Here is a 22,822-nt window from a genome sequence, read left to right as displayed (position 1 = left end):
TGAAAATTGTATTACCAGATGCAGAATGGGTACAATACAGTACGGCTCAATACACACAATTGTTAAGGGGATGCAGACCTACTTTCTATAGAACTTCATTCTTAGATGCTTCTATAGAAAGTAGGTAAAACAAATTAAAAAGTTTTCTTCGCCCTATTTTTTTATTTATTTTTTTAGCCTAAACTTAACCAGTTGGAAACCAGGCGTACAGTAATAAAATTAGCAATCAACCAATCAATTCAATAGACCATGCTCACTTAAAACAGCGCTGCTTCTCTCTCAGTCTGACTCCCCCGCTGTTGCAGACAGGAGTGTGTGTGTGTGTGTGTGTTTGTGTGGGGGTGGGTGGGTACGCCAGCGTCGGACAGTGTGAGAGTGAACGCTGCAGTCCGGGGGAAGGAAGTAGAAATTTAAAATAAAATTGCAAATAATCAATCAATCAATCCGCGATTTTTCTTTTGTTCTAAAATGACTCATGACCCATCAATTACATCATCCAACATTGTTTAAAGGACTAAGACATTCGCCTTGACAGAATCGCTTTATATTTAGTCGTTATGACGCTATCAACATATCCATTTGTTAAAGATTATTGTCCGCCATCTTGTTTTTGCCGACGGAGTGATCCTGGCGGAGTGATGTGATTCGGTTGTGGGCGGGTCCTGGGACCAGGACCGTAGAATGGTCCCTATACATACGTGTAAATGGACTGTTTCAGCCAATCAGAATCGAGAAATTTGCATGCCGTTGTATAACACTGGTTAAGCTTAGGCGACTCTTTCGGGGTTTGGTTAAGGTTAGAGTTTGGAATCAGGGCTGGCGTTCTATCGCCATGCTCTAAGACAAACTCTAACCTTAACCAACTTCGGAAGAGCGCCTAAGCTTAACCGTCCAAAGAACTTGCCGTCACACGATTGGGCGCACATGTCGCATGACCAGAAACGTCCCAGAAACGTCAGTGGCCAATCAGATTCGCAAAACACACGAACCGTTTGGTAAAAGCAATGAGGCGCCTGGCAGAGCGGCAGGAAGCCGGCCAAGAGACACAGATATGGGTCCCATATGACGCGTCCGAGGGAAAACACCCCTGTCAACCCTGCTCTGTATAAAAGAGAGGAGACGGGGAACCCCCAGAGAGACTTCCCACGTGAGTAATAATTGAAAAGATATATGTAACATTGAGCTACGTGACCAAAAGCTCAAGACATATGCAACAGAGCGCAGAGCAGAAAACTTCTTTTTAAGTTCTCACGCACCGCATAACTCATCTTGACAATAACAGAGGTCCACAACATGGAGCCTGAAAAGAACTCACGGAAGTCTCACAACCAATAGAAACGCGCCCAGTGACGTACTCTATGGCGGGGGGAATTCCGTTACCCACCTGCCCAAATATGGCGTGGGACCAGGGAACTCCCTTCCCCACCCCCCCTCTCCCTACCCTGTGACACGCTGACCCAACAGGAGGGCCAACCCCCTGACCAATCAGAAAAAAAGAGGAGGGAGGTTTATCAGTTCACCCCCTCATGACCCCACACCCCGGATACGATGAAAAACAACCAGCAGAGATGATACTCGTGTACCTAGCATGCTACATGAAAAGCGTGTATCCACTAGGATAAACTAAACCAATGCACGCCAGCCACAGACGACAACTCGTTTGCGAACGGGTTTTATATACAAGGCTTTAGGCTTATGTGCGAAACACGTCACCCGTGTTTTATGTCTAAAGAAAAACACAGACGTTTAAGAGAGGGTCAAGACCTCGGTACAAGCTACATATATGAGCACTTCTGTAGGCTAACACTCTAACCAAGTTGTGGACTCGATGCCATGTTTCCAACGTAACAGAATACACACAACCCCCTCAGATAAAAAAAACTGTAAAATTTACCATTACAAGAAGAACAGTCTTCTTCATGATTAGGGAAGACCAGTCTTTCGACCGAGTGCTAGCCACAGGCCTTGCCAAGCACACATAATATATATATAGCGACCAGAACGATTTACAAGAAACTCTCCTAAACAAACACACAACCCCACAGCTAGGTGAGGGTTTACACATCGTATCCCCAATATATAACAGTGAATAACACACAGTTTGTAACAAAAAACAGTCCCCCACCAGGAGGGACCTTTTATTTAGTAACAATTATATGTTGGGGAGGGGAAGCGTGAATATTAAAGGCAACCAACTTGTGTTCAGCTTTTCGTTCAGCGTTTCTCTGATTGGCCACACGGCCAATCAATCAATCCACTAGCACACGCCCTTGCGGCAAGAGAGACGCGGCAGGAGCACTGGTCGAACCAGCGGTGTTCTGTTGTGTGACTGTACTACAGCGGTGTTCTGTTGTGTGACTGTACTAAACTCTTCTACCACATGACCGACATTTGACATACAGTACACCTCCTATCTATGTTGGGATTATGTTTGGTCATGACAAAACAATAAAAATCGCTACTGTTAGTAATGCTGCCACCACCCACTTCAATGACAGAGCTCTCATATTTGCGAATGCATAAACTATATCTTAAATTATGGCGATGTGTCTAATATGGCTGTCGCGAAGTCATTGATAAGCGACAGCCATATTAGACACATAGCCATAATTTAAGATATAGTTTATGCATTTGCAAAATATGAGAGCGCGCCGCTGTCATTGAAGGGCTTCCTACAACAGAGCACCGCCGCTGCTGCTGCTGAAGCTGTATCAAGCCGGCGGCGGCGCACGGAAGCCGGGGATAAACCACCGCGTCGCCCCGCTGGCGCTTCAGGCTCAGCAGCCTCCACGGGCGAAATAACATATAACGTTACAGTTCCACACTGATGTACAGTGAGTGTCTAATATGGCTGTCGTGAAGTCATGCCTCTCCCTCTGACAATATCATAATGATGTGTTTTCTATATTATATCCACAATCATTCATCTAAAAAATTGTATGGGCTTTGATTAAACATGTAACCTATACCTACTGTAATTTACTGTACCTCTGCTTCCTACAGCACAGCAGGTATCATAGAGACATAGACTGCACTGGGTTTTATCACTGGAGTCTCGAGATTTTATGATGTGTTTTCTATATTATATCCACAATCATTCATCTAAAAAATTGTATGGGCTTTGATTAAACATGTAACCTACACCTACTGTAACTTACTGTACCTCTGCTTCCTACAGCACAGCAGGTAATGGCGTTAATCAATGGAACGCGAAACATAATAACGTTACGCTTTCTAGTTCAGCGCATTTCATAACTGTATGGGCTTTGTTTATACACGAGTGAATCTGGTAGTTGGTTGTTAAAAACGCGAAACATAATAACGTTACGCTTTCTAGTTCAGCGCGTTTCATAACTGTATGGGCTTTGTTTATACACGAGTGAAACAGCAGCCCAACACAAGTGCGTTGGAACAGCAGCCCATGGTACACAAGTTGGTTGCCCGCGCTGCCGCTCGCTTGCGCTCCTTGAATTTCATTTGGGACGTGGGACGACTGCGCTTGCCTGCGCGTGGGGGCGGGGGGGCGCGGCCAATCAGAGAAAAGCCAAACACAAGTTGGTTGCCTTTAATATTCACGCGGAGGGGAAAGGGACAGGGGTAAACAGGGGAGAGTCACTAGCGGTGCTTGCCCCCACGGGGAGCCGGCCCGGAGGGACTGTTCTGGGGAGCCTGGTCACGTCGATCCTTACCGTCACCTCCGGGCGTGGTGCGGCTGGCTGCGGCGGACGAGGCACTCCCTCCACTCCTGGCCTTCTTGGACGAAGGCCCAGCAGCGGCGGCGGTGGTGGCGGAGGCAACGGTCGCGGTCCTCTGCCGGCGTTGCTTTCGTCGGCCATCACCGGTGGCATCGGGTCGGGGGAAATGGGGTTGGAGCACAGAGCGCTCCTCCTCCATCTCTCTGCAGGCAGCCGTCATCTGCTGCATGGCCGACCCGAACAGCCCAGCATCGGAGAGGGGGGCCGTGAGCAGGGGAATCCTCTTCTGTTCCGGCACCCTCGCCTGCTCCAGCCAAAGGTGGCGCTGGGACAGAGTGGCCAGGGCGCGCCCCTTCCCGGCGGCTATCGCCTGCAGCTGGGTAAGGTGCAGGATGGCTCCAGCCGCTTGGGCGTGAAGATATTGATGGTGGTGATCCAATACCGACCGGCCCGCCATCATCCCTGACATGTAGCGCGCTAGCTGCGCGATGTTAGACGTCGCAGCTAGGCTCTGAGTCGCGGCGATGTATGCCTGGTCACTCCAATTAGCCATCTGCCTAGCCAATTTCCCTTGGGGAACCGGCTTCCGCAACGGCTCCCACACCACTTCGGGACAAAGTATGGATGTCATCGGGCTATCAAGCCGAGGCACCCTGTCCTTTAGTCCCTGGACCAAACCCACCACCCGTGTGACTGGCACGTAGGCGGGGGTAAGGCCAGTGATGCGGGAGATTACCTGTCCCTGTTTCACGTAGGCCTCCATTGAAGGGAAGAATGGGCAGACAACGCCTGTCTCTCTCACAGGACGACGTTGCCAGAGATGACCTATCATGTCATCAGGGACAGGTGCAGGCAGAGGCTGCAGCAACGCCATGCCAATAGCGGCTGCGGCGGCCGCCATGAGCTCGGGGAACAAGGCAAGCAACTCCCCTTGCGTACCTCCCTCCACGTCACTCGCGTCCCTCACGTACGGGAGGCTGCCATGTCGGGCGCCATCATCCGACGCGGCAGATAGCTGGGCATCTTGTCTCGGGGTCGGAGGTTCTAACCCAACACCGGAGAACAAGGGACCCCAAGGAGACGCAACACTCCCTGCCACACCCCGAGGGGGAGAATGATACGAATCCATTGGCTCATCAAACAAGAGTGCTCTCGCCCCCTCCATGTGATCCTCAGTTTCCATCGGAGACGGGGCAAGAGCACTCTCGTTCGGCTCCAGCACAACCCCAAAGCCAGCCCCGAAATACAGTTTTAACCGTCCCAAAGTGAATGTAAACCGTCCCAATTTTCTTTTATATATATAATCTATCAACGTCAATTTGATCATATGGGGACATATTTTGTGCTGATAATGGCACAGAGGGTGAGACCTACTGTGTACCGTACCTTTTGATTATTGTAAGCACAAAGATAATAAGCAGCTATAACTAGAACGTGTCGATAACTATATACAGTTCCAATAATAATAGATCAAATTTATATAGCGCCTTTCATAGAACCCAAGGTCGCTTCACAATCAGGACAAAAAATAGGGCTAGGGAAATAGGGGGGAAAAAGGGAATGAGGGAAGGTTAGGGATAATGGATAATGGACCTAATCTAATCTAAACTAACTGATGGGGAAAAGCCTTGGTGTTTTTAGAGCAGTTTTGAAGGTGTCCAGGGTTGGGGCGTTGTGGATAACATTACACTTCTGTTATTTAAATGTGTCCTTACGTTAGAGTCAGGGGTTGTATTGTTGGATGCAGTTCCCTGTTGGTCAGTGTGTGTCTGTTCTCCATCTTCTTCTGCTGTGTTTATCCTCTTCAAATAGCGCAGCATATTTGCGGTGCTCTCTTCACTGAGAGGATGCCAGTATAACGTTTATTTTTATTTTTATAACATTCTGATATTTTCAAGGTTCTTGTATAGTGGTCTCGTGCGACTGTCAACTATAATAAATATGGGCTGTTTTAAATTGTGTGAATAGTTGTTGTGAGTGCTCGCACTATGTTTCAATATAATCCGTTTTACCATTCATTCATTATAAACACAGACGTAAGGTGTCCACCGTGTCCACCGTGCTTTTTTAAGCTCCGGCCAAAATGCATGGTGACGTGTTGACCAATTTCGGAGGGGGATCCCAATGATATATCAATAAAAACGTACCGTCAGTTCATGTCCAAGGGATTATGTTCACGCACACAGTAAGTATCACCAGTTCCTGGCCATTTTTAATCTCTTTCTTTTTCGATGTCGAGATAAATTTGGGGCTGCTGCAGCGCGACCTGTGGTTTGCTGATCAGAATGGTGGGCGGGAGCTTGATGCTGGATTAGCGTATCGCTGCGTTGGGACAGCGGAGATAGTCATTGGATTCGGCAAATCATGCAACGTTTAGACTTCAGTGAACCCCACATGATAATGTTGCCGTCTCTCTGTCAACTAAGTCGGCACGAGACACGCACCGTTTGACAGCAATATGTGCGCGCACTGACAGTCGGCTAATTGACATTTCCTGTTAAAAAAAAAAAATCCTCTTCGTCCCATTTGTGTCCCGGCAATGATTTCTGTTCGTCCCAAATCAATATTTGATCGTCCCCGGGACGACGGGACATCGTTAGTCTCGAGCCACGGCCCCTCGGAGAGGCTGACTCACCACCGGGCACTGCTCGGGCGTATCTGACTGCCACAACGTGGAGTCAGAGCAGCCCCACGACGCACGGCGGACACGGCAATGGAGAAGCGCTGGTGAAGGGTGACGTTGTGAGCGCTCGAACCCCCCGAAGGTGCAGACATTATGACTTAGCTTTTCTCGTAAATTGGCGAGAGAAAAAATAAGATACAATGTCCACGTAGCTCCTTTCCAACAACTATTTCGGCACTAAACTCAAGTGGTGTATACAGACACTTGTCGGTGGTGAAAATAGGGAAGGAGCTGTTAGTATGGCCACATCCCCGCTTATGTAGAGGAGCGGATGGGGGTGTGGCCAGGCGGATGGGTGTGTACATGTGAAGAAATGTATTCAGTATTAGACTGATATGGGATATGTTCCACTACGAGCAGAGCGTAAGCTATTACTATATATAACATAAAAAATACAAAAGAATAATTTTTACATAGTTGTTTTCTTGGAGTGAACATTAAAGGGTTAGGTATTTTTCAAGATTCAAGAGGTTTATTTGTCACTTACATACCAGGGTATACAGTGAAATGTGGGTGGCCATGCCCGCTTTGATTGTGCAATAATACTAAATAATAAAATAGACATAATAAACAGGTAATAAAATAGACATGAAATAGGCATGATAAAATAGACATGTTAAAGTCCTGAGATAATGCAATACAATGTTAGCTACGAATTAGGCACTGGGTCCTATGTACACTACTATACAATATACAGTTTTTACTCTATATCCTTATGCTATTTCTAAACTATACTATACAAGAACCACATCAGTTCTTTCCTTTATCGGTCACTTCTTGAAATACCTGGAAATTCACAATTTCAACTCTAGAATGTTATTTTGGTGCTATTTCAAAAGTTATCTACAATTATGAAAAAAAAATAAAAATAGATTTCCCCCCTGTAAATTAAGGTTAACCAAAGTATCCGTAAACAGGCCCTCGACCGGTACCCCTAAAAATGTGGGGGCTATGGGGCATATTTTTCCTTAGGGAGCATATCTATGAAACTTGGCAGGCTGATTCATAACATAAAATAAATAAGAAAATGTATTGGGAGTTTTCTTGAATTTGCGTTGCCATGGCAACAGTAGTCGATAAAGGCCCAAATAAGAATAGCGGACAAAACTATATAACTACATGGTACTACATGATACTACATGGTACTACATGGTACTACAGGGTAATACATGGTACTACATGGCACTACAGGGTACTAGTTTCAAGTTTCTTTAATAGTTGTCATACAGAAGTACAGAATACTTTCATACAAAATGCTTCTTACTGTTACGCTCCAGAGACTGTGCTAGACAAGATAGTATCAAATAACATAGTATAGCATGTAAATTAGAAGTAGAAAATGAGGTCCCAGTGTTCAGTATAGACATATGTACAATGTTCGATGCAGAATAGACGTAACTGAGTTACCATATAATATACAATACTATGCAGTGTACTAATGTACAATACTATATAGTGCAAAGCAGAAATGGGATGAGGTACAATTTAGGTACAATTTACAGTAAGGTGTACGAGTTGTAGTGCAATCCTTCATCAATAAATATAAAGTGTGGGGAGTGGGTGCTACAGTGTGTTTGTTTAAAGTGAGTGTGTGCTATAAAGTGTGGGGAGTGGGTGCTACAGTGTGTTTGTTTAAAGTGAGTGTGTGCGTGTGGATGTGTGTGTTATGTGCGTTTGATGGTTGTTGTTGTGTAGTGTTCATTGTTCGTTGAGCAGCCTGATGGCCTGGGGATAGAAGCTTCTTCTGAGTCTTTCTGTGCTCGCCTTGAGACTCCGGTATCGCTTGCCTGACCGCAGCAGTTCAAAGAGGCAGTTGTTCGGGTGACTGGAGTCTTTAATGATTCTCTTAGCCTTGCCCCTGCACCGCTTGTTGTAAATGTTCTGGAGGGTGGGGAGCCCCCCTCCAATTGTGCGTTTGGCTGAACGTGTCACTCTTTGTAGTCTGCTTCGGTCTTGTGCAGTGCTATTCCCAAACCAGGAGGTGATGTTGCCAGTCAGGATGCTCTCTATTGTACATGAGTAGAAGTTCTTAAGGATCTTCTGACTGACTTGGAACTTCCTTAGGCGCCTGAGGAAGTAGAGGCATTGTCGTGCCTTCTTCACAACACTGTCAATGTGTGTGGTCCATGTCAAGTCCTCGGATATGTAGGCTCCGAGGTACTTAAAGCTGTTGACTCTCTCAACATGACAATACAGGGTACTACATGGCAATACATGGTACTACAGGGTACTACATGGCAATACAGGGTACTACATGGCACTACAGCACTACAGGGTACTACATGGTAGAAGTAATACCCTAAGTGTGACTGACTAGATGCATCAGGCATATGTCAAAAAATGGACACTGTCACTTCACCTGAAGGGGCATATGACCGTTTATGGCTTCACCACTTTTTAGCTACAGTAAGAACAAATCCTGATTTCACTAATCCTATGCAAAAAACACCTATCCCATCCTTTACAATGATTGTTCAACTGCAAAAATTAGTAAATGTTATCAACTCACCATGACTTGTTGAGGAAATAATGGATTTTGAAGAGCGGGTGCAAAAATTGGCATTTTTTTGATGTGGTGAAAAGAAGGAAGTTGCAGATCCCCAGGGTCTATCCTGATTGGTCAGATGGGATGGTGACAATATCTGTGTCATAGCCTGACCTGTGCTGATTGTCTGGAAAAAGTTTTTTTCATAGATTAAAGATCCCCCCTCTCCCACCTGGCTAAATATATTGTATGGGGAAGTGGCCAAAAATGGTTACTTGGCCAGTAAAGGGTTAAAGTGACCTCTATTTTCCTCGTTAGGGTATTCCTGCTCATTAGATGGGACAGGGAGTGACAGGAAATCAGGGGGAGAGAGAAGGGGGGGGGGGGTGATTATGCAACAAAGGTCTTGGGTCACTTAATCATTTCTAACAAAGATTTGAGAGTAAATATGTACAGAGATGATGTACATAAGTTTTCTGGTAGAATACATTTCAATCCTGTGAAGAACACAACAAAAACACAACCGGCTGACTGTCGCTGTACTGTGGCTTGTTTGTCTGCCCCGTTGTTCTGACCAGGATTACGTTCTTTTTTGCCCCCATGATACACGCACACACTGAGTCTTAACGTATACAGCGAACGGGTCTATAAAGGAAGGAATCTGTGTCTGCACGCATGCATTTCTGTCTATAATTCTCACAGTCTAGATTCCATTATACCATTCTGAATTATGTTTTTGTGCTTCGTTTTTCTAGAGGGGGCTTTTGAAATGTAAAATAATAGACCTAAAATGCTGATACTAAATGTACTTTGTCCTAAATAATGCACGTTATATATACGGCGCTCGCGAGGTGTGATATACACATTATAGTTAAGCTCGTTCAGAATAAGTAGATACAAACAAACCCAAAGAGTATCTAATTGATAAATTTACTTTGTCCTAAATAATGCACGTTATATATACGGCGCTCGCAAGGTGCGATATACACATTATGTAGTTATTTTAATAACGCGCAGCATTGCAAATGTGAATCCCGCTGGGATGTTTTTAATGAATGAAACCTATCATTTACATTTACATTTATATTTAGTCATTTAGCTGACGCTTTTATCCAAAGCGGCTTACAAGTTCTGTACGACAAGTCATCAGGAAGGGTACAACTCTATCAGCTGAGTAACAATGTTCATCAAAGTGTTGCGTGTTACAGTGTAGGTTAGTTTATTAGGACAAGTGCATGACAGTAAGGTTAGTTGGGGTTAGATTTTTTTTTTCTCGCTCGTTTGGCTCTGATTCCTTTCATATTCTCCGCTGTGGATGTTAGTGAAACTGTATATAGCCTCCCTCCAAGCCTCTCTGACACGTTATTTCGGGGGTCGAGCCTTAAAACTTTGGGAACCATGTATTTATATATAAAGTACATGATACCTAAGAAGCCGAGCGCATACAGTACAGATATCCTCATAAGTATCTATTAATTCGTATCAATTAGATACTCTTTGGGCTTGTTTGTATCTACATTCCTTGCGGATGAATTTTTATAATAAAAAAATTTGCAGCTGGCCTGCTATGACTAATATGCTATTAATTGTCTGATTCTTACATTTCAGCTGCCATTTCAGATGCCATTTCAGATGCCATGGTCATGTTTAATAACGTAGTGGGAAGGGGCGCTACGGATACTAACAATGGAGTCCTCGACGACAGGTATGGGAAATAACTTTTTTATTTAACCTTTATTTAACCAGGCAGGTCAATTAAGAACAAATTCTTATTTACAATGACGGCCTGGCGAGAGGACAAAAGGGCCACTCAAAGGGTAACAGGGAAAGGGGACAAAGAAAATGTAAAGGAGACCGACGATACATACATTACACAGATACGGGAAATCATTTAAATGCACATTAAGCAAACATCCTAATAGAATTACAAGGTATGAAATACATGAAGCAGAACAGACGGATTACAGTTAAAAGGCTGGGTGACAGTTGCAGGTGTGTATAAACAACTCTGCGATAAGAGTCTTTAAAAGTAGTGACAGGAATCAATTTGTCCTTTTTCAAAGTATTTTGCATCTCATTCCAACTGCTGGGAGCAGCAAATGACCAAAGGAAGTGTTAACACAAGTGTTAAAAACCACCCGCTTCTTCCCCACCGCCATTCGGACCCTGAACTCCCTTGGCCCCCCTCTCCCCCTTCCGCCCCCACACTAACCAAGCTCCTGACCGATGGACTAGTTTCTTCTGTGTTATGTTGTGCTGTGTTGTGCTGTGCTGTATTTATGTATTTATTGTGTCATGTTGTACTGTATTATGTATCCACCCTGGCCTGTACCGATCAAGAATACCACCAACCTGGTTGTGTGGCAATAAAGGAAACTTGAACTTGAACACAGGGAACATCTAGCGAGATATGGTGAGCAGCTCTGGTGTTATAGGGAGTAGATGACAATTTTAACAGGTGTATCAAATAAGGAGGGGTCAGACCAAGGAGGGTTTTGTAAAAAATTTACAAACGTGAGTGTAAACCAATGGATTTCTCATCGAGAGTGTAATTTACAGATGTGTATAAGTCACAGTGATGTGTTGAGAAGGGGGCATTTATAGCAAACCTAAGAGTGATAGAAAACATTGAGGCGATCAAGGATACTGCTTGCATGCATGCATATAAATGAATGTAAATTAAGTTTAGGCAATCTGAGAAAACTAAGTGAAAGACATGTGTAAGGGGTTGATAATTATTATTCAGTAAAGACATTTGAGAAAATATTCCAAACGTTTAGGAATTCCTCATCATCCTCAGGTACTACTTTGCTTCAACTATTAGATCGTGACACTTGTGGTATATTCCTTTTGAGATGCTTTGTTAAAGGCTCAATCTGGATTAAGACATTTTACCATATATAAATTAATACATTACAGTTATATTCACGTACATCCTGAAAGAGTTTGATCCCTTCTGCAGGGCAGATCCCAGGCTCTTGAACTCCCTCCCTCAGACAGTAGAGAGAGGAAGGGAGTTCCAGAGCCTGGGAGAGAGACTCTAAGACAGTAGAGACTCAGAGTCTCTATCCCAGGCTCTGGAACTCCCTCAAGACGTTAGAGACTCAGAGTCTCTATCCCAGGCTCTGGAACTCCCTCCCTCAAGACAGTAGAGACTCAAGATTCTCTCTCCCAGGCTCTAATCTTATCAAAATAATATTATTGTACGAATTTCCTTGTCATCCTCAGGTACTACTTTGCTCCTGACCACGGGGATGGAAGTGGCGGAGGACCGGAGAAGGAGAAGGACACAGAAAAAAGCGCAGTTGAGGGAACCACAGAGGAAGACTTGAATGGGCGGGCGTCTCGTGACCATGAACCACTCATTAACATATGACTAGTGGAATGACAGCATTACCTCCCAGTTAGGACTAGATTGTGAGGTTAGCATTAAGATCCAATACATGTCATACACAGTGTGAAGATACAACAAAGGAAGATGAAGGCCCCATTTTAATCAACGTTTGTACGACTGATTTTGAAGTGAAACTGATGTTATGGTTGGGAGTATAATTAACCCTTTCACTACCACACTACAGAAGGTAAACTTTTCACCACCACACTACAGACGTTTTCTGTAGTGTGGTTGTGAAAGGGTTAACCCTTTCGTAGTGTGGTAGTGAAAGGGTTAACCTGTTGAAGTTTCATGCAACACTTGCTGTGTGTTTTTCTGACGGGTTATTCAAACATTTTAATAATAAATAGATAAATAAGAAAAGGTATTTGTATATACTGTAACGCATACAATGCCAGTGTAAACAAGATCATAATATTATCTGGTGACGTTCCAAATTTGCTTGCAGATTTGATCCCCCCTCGTTTGTTCATTTTGCATTTTTGAAAGGTGCTGAAGAAGGATTCCTGCTGTAATTAGTTACATTAGGGGGCGACAGTGGCTCAGGTAGAGCAATCGTCTGGTAATCTGAAGGTTCCCAGTTTGATTCCGGCTCCTCCCAGGAGTGTGTCGAGGTGTCCTTGAGGAAGACACTTAATGAACTGCTCCCGACAAGCAGGTCGGCACCTTGCATGGTTTCCTCCACCATTGGTGTGTGTGAATGAATGGGTGAATGTGAGGCATACGTTGTACAGTGCTTTGGATATATGAATGCAGTCCATTTTAGTACATGGATGAACAGCTTTTTCTTTTAGAGAAAGTCTTGTGCCAAATGTCGAATTAGAAAAAGCTTCGAGGAGACAGTATGGATAGTGAAGGCTTCAGCCATGAAGTGATACAATAGACAATCTGAGTTGTTTGATGTTGAAAAGTGGCCTATATACTGTATATATATATGGGAGCAGTAACCTAGAATGGCCAAAATGCGCTTTTCACATGGACTTCACAATGTATACAAATGTTGAACATACTGGTAAATGTGCTCTTCAGATACTGCATGCAGTGCTTTGTCACATTAATTTACACATTGCTTAGGTATTGTGCTTGAATGACAAGGTGATGATTAAAGATAAGACTCTTAAATGTCTCGCTTGTTTTCTCTTCTCAAACGGGTACTGTAACAATGCCTCCTTGCCTAGAGTTATTAGCATCCTTGGCAGTGGTGGAAGAAGTACACAGTTCTTAAAAGTAGAAATATTCAGATAAATGAGTACTGTGGTAAAGGTCCTCCATTCAACTTAAGTAAAAGTAGAGAAGTATTTTCTATTGAATGTACTTAAGTATCTAAAGTAAAAGTACACATTCTACATGACGTTTGTGTATCCATTGACCTCTATAGGTTGTGTTAGAGTGGTATGTGGTCCAGTTATGCTGCTCTGATTACGTCCTCTTGAAGTTGACAGGCTTCAAATGTGAAGTATAATCTTCATACATTTTTTAATTAGTATATATATTATATTTTCTATGCAAAATCCTTTTCTTCTTCAAAGTAACTAGTAACTGATGGGTTCAGATAAATGTAGTGGAGTAAAAAGTACAATATTTCCCTTGAAATGTAGTGGAGTAAAGGTATAAAGTTCCCTAAAATGAAAATACTCACATAAAGTACAAGTAGCTCAAAATTGTACTTAAATACAGTACTTGAGTAAAAATACTTAGTTACTTTCCACCACTGATCCTTGGTAGTGATTAACCGAAAAACACACAGAAAACAATTATGTTATAATAATTTACTATGGAAAATATATATTTCCAATGTTTGATAACGGTTGTGAGAAATGTATTGGTCAATTTAAAAGCAAGAAATTCTGTTTGCTGTTTGGTAGTCAACTTGATTCACAATAGCCCTAACTGCTTCAACAATTATCTATATTAGTAGATATTATATTAGTAGTCCTTGAGCAAGACACCTAATTGCTCCCGATGAGCAGGTCGGCACCTTGCATGGTTGCCTCTGCCATCGGTGTGTGAGTGAAAATGGATTGTAAAGAGCTTTATAAATGCTATATAAATGCACCACTTACCATTTATAATAAAACACAAGATACTTTTTTGTATTTTATTTTTTTATTATTTTTTAAACAAACACATAAACAAACATGACAACACACGATAAGATATACAAGCATTAATTGTCAGAGCACATCCAATGAAATCACATTTTAGTTAATTGTCTTATATAAGATATACCCCTAATACCTGTTATCTAAAAACCTACACACATATGCTCCAGCTCGAACCCCCCCCTCCCGGACCCCACCTTGGGTAGTACCTCCATTATCCCTCGCACCTAACCAGACACTACCATTATAAGCTAGCTTTTATTCTCTCCACCACTTCTAACCACATTGACATTTTGGATTCATTGAGACCCAGAATTCTTGCTGTAGATATTTCTTGATAAATCACATCGAGATATGTAAGAAACCAAACTTTCAGGCACATTTTTTCCGGTTGAAACCAGCGTGATGCGATCAGCTTTTTAGCTACTGTGATACCCGATAAAACCAATCTCTTTAGCTGTGGATTTACTGCAAACTCAAAAACATCATTCAATAGTAATACCGAGGGGTGTACAGGTATATTCCAAGATACGAGTTTTGATAATTGTTGGGTCACATCTTTCCAGAATGCCTTAACTGGTGGGCAGTCCCAATACAGATGCATAAATGTCCCTTCGTCCCCATTTGTACATTGGGAGCATTTGGAGTCTTGTTTAAGACCCATTCTGCACAGTCTTATAGGAGTCAAGTATGTCCTGTGAATATAGTTAAGATTGATTTGTTGATGGTCCGGGTTCCTTGATGTAAGTCGGACATTTGACCAGGCTCCTTGCCAATCAAAGTCATTTTCCAGGTCTGGTATATCCCTCCTCCAGGCAGAGTCTAGTTGGAGGGTTTCATACGAGGACGTTAGTAATTGATGATAAAAATCTGAAACAAAACCTCTCGATGTCTCTCTTTCATAGAAGAATTTGTGGTATCTGTGGTGTACAATTGGTATGTCTAATGGAACACCGTGAGACTTCAAACATAGCTGTAACTGTATGTAAAAAAGCCATGTGGACTTGGTGAGATTACATTTTTTGCGTATTTCTTTATAACTACAAAAACCCTGTTTGTTAAAAACATCCCCTAATGAGTGTATGCCTTGCTCTTCCCATATAGGGAATCTTATAGGTCGTTTTTCAATTAAGAGTGCATTGTTATTGAATAAGGGAGTATGATTGTGCCATTTATGTGGGTTAGGATTTTTTTTTTGTGTTTCACGCCATATCCGGATCGCATGAGTAATTATGGTACAAATTTCCGTTCACAGTGCTTGATTGGTAGTTTAGTGTATGCTATGTCCTTCAGTCTATGTGGGGCTACTATGTTTTCTTCTAATTTTCTCCAGGATACTAATGCTTGGGGGTCAAACCATGTTGTCAATGGTCTTAATGTGTACGCCTTAAAATATTGGAAAAAATCTGGAAATGCCATGCCACCATCTGCTTTATTTCTCTGTGCGGTGGATCTTTTTATACGTGGTGGTTTGTTATTCCAAATAAATTTGTATGTGGAGGAGTGTAATCTTTTCCAGTAACCCTCTGGAGGGGGTAACGGTAGCATTGAACTGAAGAAGTTGATTCTAGGTAGTACATCCATCTTAACTATTGATATCCGTGCTTGTACTGTGTTTTTAAGTTTTGCCCATCTATCAAGGTCGTCTTTGATTTTGTTTTGGATTTTTGTGTAATTGTGCTTCACCGTTTGTCTTATGGTGGGGAATATTTCCACTCCCAAGCATCTAAAATGTTTCACCATCGGTATCTGTCCTGGGAGGGTTATATCTTTTTTTGCAGGGGTGTTAAGTGGAAGGAAAGCCGACTTCGGCCAATTTATCTTAAATCCCGATAAATCACCAAAGTTCTCAATCAACTTGAGCAAATGAGGCAATGTGGTGTTGGGGTTTTGCATGAACAATATTACGTTGTCCGCATATAAACTAATTTTATGTTGTGTGCCCTTGATTACGATTGGTTCTATGGATTGGGATTGTCTTATATATTGTGCTAAAGGCTCTAATGATAGATTGAATAGTCCGGGACTAAGAGGGCAACCCTGTCTGGCTGAGCGTGATACCGGAAAGATTTTGGAGATGATTGTACCTGTTGTAATCATGGCCGATGGGTCTTTGTATAATACTTTAATCATATCAATGAATCCTTTTCCTAACCCCATCCTTTCTAATACTGCCCATAGATACGACCATTCCAGCCTGTCAAAGGCTTTCATAGCATCCAGGGACAGCATCGCCTTAGGTATGGTGTCATCCTTGTCGGCATCTAGTACGTGCAGTATTCGTCTTATGTTATCAGTGATCAGGCGGCCTCTTATGAAGCCAGTTTGGTCCGGGTGAACTAAAGACGTCATATGCTTTTGTAATCTGATGGCTAATACCTTAGAGTACAGTTTGATATCGGTTCCGAGGAGGCTTAAAGGTCTGTAACTACCGCACTCGTTGGGGTCTTTGTCTTTTTTAAGGAGGACTGTTATGAGTGCAATATTGTCATTCTTATGGAAGTTCCCCTCCTTGACTGAGTATAAGATCATATTTAGTAATAAGGGTCCAATTATGTCCCAACAAGAAAGGTACATTTCTGATGGGATACCGTCTCTTCCAGGAGCCTTACCACTTTGCATTTCGGTTATGGCCTTCTTGAGTTCCTCTAGTGTGATCGGTGTTTCTAACTGTTTAGCGTCATCCTCTGAAAGTTTAGGGAGAATAATTTGATTAAGATATGTGTCCATTTTGTTTTGATCGAAGGTCGTTTCTGATTTATATAAGTCGGAGTAGAATTCTTTGAATGTATCGTTTATTTTTACAGGGTCTGTTTCAAGTACTTGTTGTGCTCTAATGGTAGTTATATCTGCAAATTTTGCATTAATTCTTAATCGCATGGCTAATAGGTGACTAGGTTTAGAACCTTGGGAGTACTGCTGTTGTCTTGTGCTGCGTATTTGTATTTCCGATTGTTGTCTGTATATGGCATTGATCTCTATTTTTAGTACGTTAACTTGATTCTCTAGTCGAGTTGAGTTGTTGTATTTTAGAGAATTAAATAACGTTGAGTAAAGCGTTTCCAGCTCAGCCAGTTTTGTGCATTGATTCTTGCGCATTTTGGAGGAAAAGCTATCAGTGAAATCTTTGATCATTCCCTTTACCAACATCCATATTATTCTGGGGTCTTGCACCGAGTTTGCATTCTCCCGTTGGAATACTATAAGAGCTTCTTTGAGTTGTGTAATGAATTCCTTGTTATTAAGCAGCATCGAGTTAAATCGCCATCTTGGGGCTCGGGAGGATAGTATACCAAATGTTCCTTTAAGGAGTAAATAACAGTGATCTGATAGTGCGTTGGGTATCATTTCCACTTCATAATTATCAAATAGTCTCTGTGATGCAAAGACATAATCTATTCTGGATAATGTGTTATGTCTCGCAGATCGACAAGAGTACTTTCGGGTCGTGGGATTAAGTAATCGCCATAAGTCATTTACACCTGTAATCTTCGACCAATCCTTTAATGCCTTAGATGAATTCTTTTGTTCGCTGGAAAAGGCGAGGTAAGATTTGTCCATCCTTGGATTCCAGATGGCATTAAAATCCGCACCTATTATAAATGAGTAATCGGGAATGTCTAACATTGCATTGGTTAGTGTAGTGAAGAAATCCTCTTCGTACAAATTTGGGGCGTATACCGCTACCAACGCTATTTTCCTGTTCTTATGTACAATCTTAGCTATAGTTATCCGACCTTCTACATCAGACCATACTCCCTTTAATACAATATTCAACTTACGTTTAACGACTATGGCTACACCCCGAGTTCTCGTACCAATAGAAGAGTGACTAATATTATGATATGTGTTGTCCGCTAATTTATCTATGTCTTTCTCTAGAATGTGCGTTTCGCTTAGCAGAGCAATGTCCACATGTTCTTTTTTCATCAGTGTGAGCACGCTTTTGCGTTTGAGTTGGTTATTTATTCCCCCGGTGTTCCATATCATTATATTCAAACTAGCCATATTCTATACATGTTGTATTGTAGTTTTTGGTAATGCTTCTGGAGTGCGAGGCAATAATAGATATACATCCAACTAGTGAGGTCCCGTTGAGAGCCGAGCTTAAAAACATACATATATACAAATAAAAATCCCCTTCCCTCCCCTCCCACCGAGAGTCGTACAGGATTATGTTCCATGAACACAACCTTTGCGTATGACTCCCTCCCTTGCACCACCGGATATCCCAGAATGATCCAATTATCCTTAATATTCCTATGTATACCATAGGATCTAACACTCTAAATTCTACCATAAGTAGAATGTCGACTGTGGCTTGGCCACTTTCCCGTTAAATACAAATTTAAATAAGATAAAACTAAAAATAAAGACCAAAAATAAGCTTCAATTATCATGCCCTAATCACTTACATTTTATATGAACTTGTGTAATTTATAGTAACCCGTGAATAATATGGAGGTATTGAACTGAAAAGAGAGCCTCAATAAATCAGAAAAAACAGAAGAAAAAAACAAGTAAAAGGAAGAGAACATTAACTTAGATCTTAAAAGAGCTTTGCTATGCTTAAACATCTAAAGTATAAATTGGAGAAGTAGTGGAAATATTTCCAATTAATAAAAAGCAGTTTTTAAATACGTATATGCAGCATTTCCCCTGGCCAGGGGTGGGCGATGATCCGTTGTGTAGAATGTTATTCCAGCCGGCCGCTGCTATGATGGTTCTGTGGTTCTGCAGCTAGATGCTGTTGATTATTCCCCCGAAGGGCTTCTGGTAGTATGTCTGGCCACGTATTGCTGTTATTCCAGAATGTTCCCTATATCAAAGAATGCTTTAGATGTTCTAGATTATTCCAATATGTCGTTTTTACAGTGTTCGAATGTTCCAGTATGTTCTGGAGTGTTCCAATTTTGAATCCAATATGTCCGCAATAATAGAATCCCGACGGGGCAAGCATTCAATAGCTCTGAGCTCGTAGGTCTCTCTGTCCCAAATCATTGGTTCATTTAAGTTTATACTATATGGTGTCCATGCATAACAGAGATTAAAAGGCCATTTATACACTATCCTGCGTGTTGTGCAGACATGTATTTGGCTGCATCTTCAGGCGAGTTGAGGAAAACCCTTGCTCCTTGTTTATCGACGATGCAAAGTATTGCAGGGTATATTAATAGGGGTCTGTATTTCTCCAGATAGAGTTGAGACATCACCGTCTTGAACTTGGCACGCAGGTCCACTACCTCACGACAATAATCTTCAAAGCAGTGTATTGGTATATCCTTGTATTTCAGATTGCCTTTCATCCTGCGAGTTTCACGAATAATAATTTATTTTATTCTGACTTGGCGCAGGATAACCAATATCACTCTGGGCTTAACGTTATTGTCATTGGATCGGGTCCCCAATGTAGCACTGTTCCACCTCTGGTACTTTAGGAAGGATCTCTGTTCCCAAGATTTTCTGTAATTCTGTGGCAAACTCTTCAGGGTGTGCGCAGCTCACCGACTCGTCCAGACCGACTATACGAATATTCAGCTTGCGTTTTTGATATTCCATCTCGAATATTTTGGCTTTCTGTTCTTCATTGATTCGCTTAAGCTCCATCGTTATATCGCTGAGCTCCGTATTGAGTTCTTTGTAGTTTCCCTTCATCTCAGCAGTTAGGTTAACGTTGATATCATCTACTTCTTTGTCGATTCGAACGAAATTTTGTTGGTGGACTTCCATACCTGTTTCCAGAGCCTCTGTGCGTTTAATATGTGCATCGGCGTCCGCTCTCAGCGCTTCTATTTTGCCTTCGATAGATTCTTTAATAGCATCTACTTTTTGGGTTATTGTATTCTCCATTTTATCCATTCTCCGGATGATATGTTCGGTGTCCGCGGAGGTATTTGGAGGGGTTGAACTTGAAGCGGCCACTGTCACGTCAATATTTTCTGCTATTTGCCGCACGAATCCTGCTTCCTTAGGCGGGTCCTCTGCGACTGATTTTGGTCTCGTTGTGTCTTTCCTTGTTGTTGGCATCTCGATTATTTTGGTCAATATAGTTAGTTGATAATCTCAGTTGATATATGCGTCAAGTTTTAAACGCATTAATGGTTTATAAATATGTTTTTAAAACGAAAAAAAAATAACGGGTGAGCAGCTGTGTCACATGCGACTTACTCCATTCTAACGCTAAACCGGAAGTCAAAAACACAAGATACTTGTGCCCTAATGATAAGGATAAACATTCAATGAAGAAACCCAATCCCCTTGTCACACAGCTAAGCTACTGAGTTTATTCTGAGGACTGAGAAGAGGGAAGAGAGGAGGGTGGTGAGTGACCCAACACCTAGGAATACCACCCTCAAGAGCCAGACCAGGCTTCACTCCACCCAGAAACCAATACCTAAGAAGACCACCCTCAAGAGCCAGACCAGGCTTCACTCCACCCAGAACCCAATACCTAGGAAGACCACCCTGGAGCCAGACCAGGCTTCACTCCACCCATAACCCAATCCCCCATATTTATAATAAAACACAAGATACTTGGGTCCTAATGATAAGGATAAGCACTCAATGAAGAAACCCAATCCCATCATCTATGCTACTCATAGTGGTAAAATCAAAAGGTCATATGTATATATATAGAGAGAGATATTTCAGATACACCACCTGTCACATTATGCAAAACACGACCCTTTTAGTTTGATTGATTGTAACCACGCCACCTTTTTAACTTTTGAGCTTGCTGATTGGTCGAGAGGTTTAAGGAGGCGGGACTTCCGGGTATGTCATACCTTATAAGGGCATATATCCAAGTTTGATGGATTGTAACCACGCCCCCTTTTTTAGATGATTTATGACCCCTTAGGGCTTCTCTGATTGGTCGAGAGGTTCAAGGAGGCGGGACATCCGGTTTAGGAGGCGGGACATCCGGTTTCGGAAGGGGAGGGGTTGTAAGGGCGGGTACTTCCGTTTTTAGAATTTTTTTAAAATAAACGTTTTTTTAATTTTAATTTTTTTTCAAAATAAACGTTTTTCAAAATAAGTTTTTTTTTATTGTCAGAAATAAAAGAAAAAAAAATGAACGTTTTTTTTAATTTTCAGATTGTATTTGTGTATTCCAAGGTCTTAAGAAAAATACAATGTATTCACAATAAATGTATGTGGAAATAAACATTTCAAATGTGTGTAGGGGATTTAAGAATAAGTGTATGTGTTCAGAATGTGTGTGTGTGTGTGTGTGTGTTTTCTTGGATAAATGCAAGAGAGTGTTAGACACTTGTGTGAAGGAATTAAGAAAATACAATGTATCTGTTTAAGTAGAGAATGTTTTCTTCCAAGTGGTATGGTTTGAGCAGAAAGCATTCTCCCCTCTGTTTCTGTCTACCTCTCAGTAGACTGAATATCTCTCCCTCTCTGTCAAACTGCAGCTTCTCTGAAATTAGCCTGAAACTACTGTATGCACATTGTGTCACTGGCAAAAGATTTACGACGTGTCTTACTTCTCTTTTCTGCAGAAAAAACTCGCGGCCCCCAAGGTGTGGCTGTGCGTGTATGTGTTTGTGTCTGTTTTCTTGGATAAAGCCAAATGCATGTTAGGGGGATATTTTTTAAGACAATACAATGTCACAATCTTTAGACATTTGTGTTCAGAAAATTACAAATGTAGTGTGCCTATATTTTAGTTTCATGGCGAATGCCCAATGCATGTTAGGGGAATATTTTTAAGAAAAATACAATGTCACAATCTTTAGACACTTCACCTTAACATTTCTTTTTGTTATATTGATGTAATGTGTCTATATTTTAGTTGATTGATTGATTGATAGATTTTTATTGTGGAGTAAAAGACAGCATCCAAGGGATAAAAACATGAGAAAGTGCAAGCACTTATTTCCATCATGGTCCCTGATTTTGGACATGGACAGACATCATAAAACATAGAGCATCATAATAAAACATACTAAAACAGAGCATCATAATAAAACATAGAGCATCATAATAAAACATAGAGCATCATAATAAAACATAGATCATCATAATAAAAAACAGAATAAAACATAATAGCAACCCCATACAAAAAAGCACTTCCTACCCTCTCCTTCCTATGGCTATTCTATACTTCACTGGCTAGCCATTTCTTTGTGGCACGTCTAAAACGTCCCCCCTCTTCGATGTTTTTCAGGGCCACTGGAAGCTTGTTCCACTCCAGTGCTGCAGAATATAAAAATGTATTTGTGCCTGTTGTGAAGGGCCAGATTAAACCGAATATATATATTTATTTATATATATATTTAATTGTATTTGTATATTCTCTAATATTCCCTGATATCCCTTGTATATTCCTTGTACAATATGCATTGAATATCCATTCTAGCCTACTGAACATCCCATAATAGTCTCCATTCTACTATTGGTCGAGACCTTGGTGCCAGGCTGCCATACCCCTCAGACCCAGTTCAAACGTACCGC

The 22,822-nt window shown here is 41.8% G+C and overlaps 1 protein-coding gene across 2 annotated transcripts in view; it reads left to right on the top strand.

Moving 5' to 3' along the window:
• LOC311231984 (scavenger receptor cysteine-rich type 1 protein M130-like) overlaps window positions 1–13,373 on the top strand; it is an 82,590-nt gene extending 69,217 nt beyond the window's left edge. Inside the window, exons 16-17 of one of the 2 annotated variants that reach the window (XM_084318631.1) lie at window positions 10,484–10,568; window positions 12,092–13,373. In XM_084318631.1, the coding sequence (XP_084174757.1) occupies window positions 10,484–10,568; window positions 12,092–12,239 (233 nt within the window). In that variant the 3' untranslated portion in view covers window positions 12,240–13,373. Of the gene's footprint in view, window positions 1–10,471; window positions 10,569–12,091 lie in introns of both variants that reach the window. The other variant, XM_084318630.1, reaches the window with a different exon arrangement.
• Window positions 13,374–22,822: the final 9,449 nt, after the last annotated feature.

The sequence above is a fragment of the Notolepis coatsorum genome, assembly GCF_963971535.1.
Source record: "Notolepis coatsorum genome assembly, chromosome: 7".
NCBI lineage: Eukaryota > Metazoa > Chordata > Actinopteri > Aulopiformes > Paralepididae > Notolepis > Notolepis coatsorum.
The sequence above is the reverse complement of the archived record's forward strand: the minus strand, read 5'-3'. Positions and strand labels throughout refer to the sequence as shown.